At 60.0% G+C, this 5,422-nt stretch overlaps 1 protein-coding gene across 1 annotated transcript; it reads left to right on the plus strand.

Annotated features, from left to right (window-relative positions):
• The first annotated feature begins 212 nt into the window (after positions 1–212).
• Positions 213–4,955, plus strand: DLX3 (distal-less homeobox 3). Its single transcript, XM_028520460.2, has 3 exons — positions 213–1,001; positions 2,059–2,249; positions 3,805–4,955. Exons 1-3 carry the CDS (start codon positions 677–679, stop codon positions 4,150–4,152), a joined length of 864 nt encoding a protein of 287 aa, XP_028376261.1. The 5' UTR covers positions 213–676; the 3' UTR covers positions 4,153–4,955.
• The last annotated feature ends 467 nt before the right edge of the window (positions 4,956–5,422 follow it).

The raw sequence follows: 5,422 nt of genomic DNA on the forward strand, positions 1-5,422 counted from the left end.
GGTCTGTGTGCCTGTCATTTGCACTGGGCGCGTGCACACAGTTACACACATCCCTTGTAACCCCTCCCTCCACAAATACCCAATGGGCAAATTCCGCTCCTTCCTCCTTGCACCTGAGCCCACCTTCCACCCCCCCAGTCAGGCAGGCAGACCGACTGACAGATCCTGGAAGCCCTATACAGTCACCTCCCCCACCTCCACTCCTTCCTTCAGAGACAGTGTTTATCGGGGCTGGGGGGCAAAAACACCAGAGAAGGAGCGAGAGGTGTGTGCGTGTGCGTGTGTGTGTGTGTGTGTGTGTGTGTTTTGGTTACAACAAAGAATGGAGGAGAGCGGAGAGCGAGCGAACGCAGGAGCGTGTTTTGCCTCGAAGGCAAGACTTGCAGCCAATCAGAGCGCTGGAGCCTCCCTCCGCGACTCCTCTGAGTCTATAACCGGCTGGCCGGGCGGAGCTGGCAGCATTTGACTGTGGCTTGGGACGCGACGAGAGGCGCGCAGCGACCGTCCGAAGGCCGGCGCTCGTCTAAGCGCCCCCCGGCCTGCCCTCCCCCGAAACGCTGCGGGACCCTCCTCCCGCCCTGCGGACACACACACACCCCGCGCTCGGCTCCTCCGCCTCTTCCGCGCCCCAGCCCGCGGCCGAGGCCAGCCCGGTGGTGGCGCGGCTCCCGCCAGGATGAGTGGCTCCTTCGATCGCAAGCTCAGCAGCATCCTCACCGATATCTCCAGCTCGCTCAGCTGCCATGCGGGCTCCAAGGACTCACCCACCCTGCCCGAGTCTTCCGTCACTGACCTGGGCTACTACAGCGCCCCGCAGCACGACTACTACTCCGGCCAGCCCTACGGCCAGACGGTGAACCCCTACACCTACCACCACCAGTTCAATCTCAACGGGCTTGCAGGCACGGGCGCTTACTCGCCCAAGTCGGAGTATACCTATGGAACCTCCTACCGCCAGTACGGAGCCTACCGCGAGCAGCCGCTGCCCGCCCAGGACCCAGGTGAGGACCGCGGGGTCGCGGGACAGTGGGCGACTCGGGAAGGTTCTCCTGGGAGAGAAAGGCGGGGAATTGAAACAGAAATCTAGGGGAGCGTCGAGGAAAAAAAACACGTACTGTCTGGAGTTAGAGAAGGTGGGCTACAGGGCCCCAGGCGGTACAGACTACCTTTCGGTCCCTGAGACCACCACGCGCCGCGTTGCTCGCTGTGCGCTGCGGTCTCCGGTGAGGATCGGGGAGACTTGGGGGGCGGGGGGCACGGCGAGGGCCGTGGATTGTCAGGGAGCCTCCTCATTGAGGTGCTTTCGCGGAGAACCTCAGTAGGCGGCCCTTGATCTGGCTGCAGAGGGCTTGAGGGTGGGCATCAGGGACTGGAAACTCCAGCGACCCTCTGGATTTGAGCTGGGGAGAGGGCGAATGGTGAGGGGGTCCTGGAGACACCCCGGAATGACAGGGACACAGCGACTGAGAAGTGGAAGAGCCTCAGAAGAGAAAGGTGAAGACAAAGTGAGAGAAAGGACAGAAAAAAGGAAGGGTGAAAAGGACGGGAAAAAAGGAAGGAAGAAGGAAGGGAAGGAGGAAGGAGTCTGTACTATGCTTGTAACTTAACGAAAATAGAAAATTATCCTAAAATTAAAAGTTTTTAAAAAAGAAGAAAGAGGGAACAGGAAAGAGGAAAGGAGTGACAGACAGCAAGACAGGGAGAGAAGGGTTTGGCCCGCGTACGGGTAGCGAGGGGCTGCGAGCTGGGGGGCAAGCCGGGAAGGCGTCCTGAGCGCAGCCTCGGCCGGCCCGGGCCGGGCGGTGCTGGCGCCGGGGACTGCGCTCCGGGGCCGGGCGCGGAGCTGGGAGCTGGGAGCGCCGCGTCGTGGGCGGCCGCCCGTCGCTCTGTAGCCGCCGCTCCCTCCCGGGGCTCCGGCGGCGCCGGCGGCGGGGCGCGCAGCCGGGAAATCCCGGGGGAGTCAATGGGCAGGAGGGTGGGGCGTCCTGCAGGGCCCCGGAGGACGCCGGGGTCGCAGGCGAAGACTGAGCCGCCCCCCGCCGGGTGTGTTACTCGCAGTTTCGGTGAAGGAGGAGCCGGAAGCCGAGGTGCGGATGGTGAACGGGAAGCCCAAAAAGGTCCGAAAGCCGCGCACCATCTACTCCAGCTACCAGCTGGCCGCCCTGCAGCGCCGCTTCCAGAAGGCCCAGTACCTGGCACTGCCCGAGCGCGCCGAGCTGGCGGCGCAGCTGGGCCTCACGCAAACGCAGGTCAGTTCGGGGTGATCGAGATCGCGAGACTTCTGGGGGGCCGCGCGGGACCCCGGGACTCCCCAGGCAGTATCCAGCCTGAATGGCCTTTAAATTCCCAGTAGGCCCTTGAAACCCTTGCCTGTGGGTAGAGGGACCCCCAACTCTCAACTTCTGTCGGAAGTTTCTGCACTAGCACATGTACGGGCATGCATATTTGTGAACCTGTGCAACCGCGTATGTCTGTCAGCAGGAGAGGTGTCCTCCTCCCTCTAGCCCCAAACCCCAGTCCCCACAGTGCTGGTCACCCACTTGAAAGGAGTCCACACATGTGGCTTCCCCTCGAGCTAGGCATGCACGGGTAGAGGGGGCCATGCTCGTTCATACACATGTGCCATATTGCACACATGCGAGTGTATCTGTGTCCACGTGAGAATGTTCCCATGAGAGTGACCTTTCAAGGGTCACTGTGTTTGTGGATAGAGGGGCACATGGGCATGACTGCACACTGGGGAACTTGGTGAGTTCGTGTTCAAAAGTGTGTTCTTGCTTCAAAATGCTGCATCGCTGCTCAGCCGCCAAATGCTCCACCCCTTCCCCTGCCCTGAGCTCACTGGAGAGCTTCCCACCCAAGGCGGGCAGGGACTCACCTCAGCCTGTCCCTAAAGCCCCCAGCAGCCTGTCGCTGCTCAGGGGAGGAGTGGCGGCTGCCTGGCTCCCTGCAGGTGTTGACAGGCGGGCCTGGGTTGCGGCTGCGTGCGTGGGGCCAGGTCCGCCGGGAATCTGGGTCACCCGGTGAGAAGCTGATTCATTGTTTGTACCAGTCATGGGGTGGGGAGCAGCAGGGGGAGGAGGAGGTACCCCAGGGAAACTTTGGGAAATCGAGGCTCACCTGCTCCCGAGACCCCAGGTCACCCGAGTTAGACAGCCCTGGAGGTCCCTCCACGCCTGGGTGTGTGAGCACGGGTGCTCACGCTTGTGGGTGTTTATCTGGGAGTAGTGCCTGCGTGTGTGTATCTATAGCCTGGTGCGTGTGTGTGAAGCTGTGAGTGGGTAAGTTCTGCACACGGAGATGCTTGTGTGGGTGTGTGTTTATCTGTGTATCTATGTGCCTCTGAGTTTCTAATGTGAACAAAAGGCCACAAACTGCCCATCGCCCACCTGGGCTGCCTTTTATTGGGTGCTTACTACATACCAGGCTGCTCTCGGTTTTTATCTGTCTTAACGTTTTTTTGAGCGGCATAATGACCCCATAAGGTAAGTAAGAGTGCTGCGACCATCCCATTTTGCAGGTGAGGAAGGAAAGAACTAGAGAGGTTAAGTAACTTGCCCAAGTCGCACACTTAGTGAGCGGCAGAGTGGAGTGTGGGCCCAGGCAGCTGAAAGTTACTTGCCGCCGTTCTGTCCCAGAGGGAAGAAGGATGCTGGCCCGGGAGTCAGGATGCCGGGGTTTTGCCTGTGTCTTGACATGGGACATGGGGGTGCTAGCCTTGCCCTCTCCAGGCTGCATGCCCCACAGGGGTTTCACTCAGCATTCCCAGAGATTAACCAGCTCCCCCTTTCTCCTCGGGCGCAGGTGAAAATCTGGTTTCAGAACCGCCGCTCCAAGTTCAAGAAGCTCTACAAGAACGGGGAGGTGCCTCTGGAGCACAGCCCCAACAACAGCGATTCCATGGCCTGCAACTCACCGCCGTCACCCGCCCTCTGGGACACCTCCTCCCACTCCACTCCGGCCCCTGCGCGCAGTCAGCTGCCCCCACCGCTCCCATACAGCGCCTCCCCCAGCTATCTGGACGACCCCACCAACTCCTGGTACCATGCACAGAACCTGAGTGGACCCCACTTACAGCAGCAGCCGCCTCAGCCGGCCACCCTGCACCATGCCTCCCCCGGGCCCCCGCCCAACCCCGGGGCTGTGTACTGAGCACCCACCTGGCCTGAACCTCCCACGAAGGATCCCCGGGGCCAGACAGAAGGCGTCTCTGTCCTAGCCAACACTCAGGAATCATCGAAGAGCACGGGGGAAAGGGAAGCCCCCTTTCCTCTTCCCGTGTCCCTTCCTCCAGGGACCCAAGCGCTCCAGGTGAAATTTGCATGGACCAAGGATGTTCCCTGAACCCCTCTCCCGCTGCCTAGACGCTGGGGTACCCTTTCAGATGTTGGGGCACTCCACTCCAGCTGGGACAGCTGCTCCCCTTCTGTTCCAGAAGCCTGGATTGGCTTTGAATGGCTCATCACCTTCCAGCCTCTCACACTGAGTACTCGTTTCCCAGACTGGAGACCTGGGGGACTGGGGGCCAGCAGCGTGTTTGCAGGGCCGGCCCGGTCTGGACACCAGGCGCTGTGGATGCAGAGACCTGCCGGCCTGGTTCCTCTGAAGCCACCTGTGGCTCCCCTCTTCCTGAGCACCCCTTCTGCCAAAAAGACGTTGGACATCGTGACTGGGACTCAGGGTGGGGACCTTGACCAGCCCCAGCCCTTCCAGCCCTCATTTAAGATGTGAGGGGTGAACCAAAGAAAGTGGGGAAATCTTTTAATATGTGTGGCTTCAGAGGGAAGAACTCGAGGAGTCATCTCCATCCTCTCCCCGCTCCGGTCGGAGAGGAGGGCTGGGGTGGTCTCGGATGTCTTTCTCAAGAACCCATCTCTTCTTCCGTGTACAGGACTTTGCACAACTTTGGTTTTGAAAGCTGTTGAAAACTAGGAAAACAAAGGGCATTGTTAACAGATAGGATCAATCTCCCCTACGTGGGCACCTCTGCTCTGCCCCACCCCCACCCCAGCTCTCCCTCTCCTCCAGTAAGCTGGCAGTTCCGGCACCAAACCCCAAGGCTCCAAGAAGACATACCAGGCAAAACAAGCCCCCAAACACCCCCTTTCTGGTGGCCTTGAAAACCAATTGGAAAACACCCTCTCAACTGATTGCCTTGGAAACCCATGAGGTGCACCAGGCGGGAGGGGAGGGTTGTGGCTCTGTGCCTTCAGGGGGATGTCTAGCCACCCCCTCAGAGCTAACCCCTCCGCCCCCGATGTGGGCAAACACTGAAGAGAAGGAGAGGTAGAAGACTGTAGCGCTATATATATGACTATATATATATGGTCTGTATTTTTTTTAAGAGCAGCAGAAAGAAGCAGCCTCCTCCCTGTGTGGTTTCCTATTTACGTGGCCCTTTCCTCGTGGATGTGCCTGGATG

This window comes from Phyllostomus discolor, chromosome 8 (assembly GCF_004126475.2).
Source record: "Phyllostomus discolor isolate MPI-MPIP mPhyDis1 chromosome 8, mPhyDis1.pri.v3, whole genome shotgun sequence".
NCBI classification, from domain to species: Eukaryota; Metazoa; Chordata; class Mammalia; order Chiroptera; family Phyllostomidae; genus Phyllostomus; species Phyllostomus discolor.

Coding starts and splice junctions, on each gene's coding strand:
- DLX3 (XM_028520460.2), top strand. CDS start 677: ATGAGTGGCTCCTTCGATCGCAAGCTCAGCAGCATCCTCACCGATATC. Junction 1,002..2,058: donor GCTGCCCGCCCAGGACCCAG/GTGAGGACCGCG, acceptor TGTTACTCGCAG/TTTCGGTGAAGGAGGAGCCG. Junction 2,250..3,804: donor TGGGCCTCACGCAAACGCAG/GTCAGTTCGGGG, acceptor CCTCGGGCGCAG/GTGAAAATCTGGTTTCAGAA.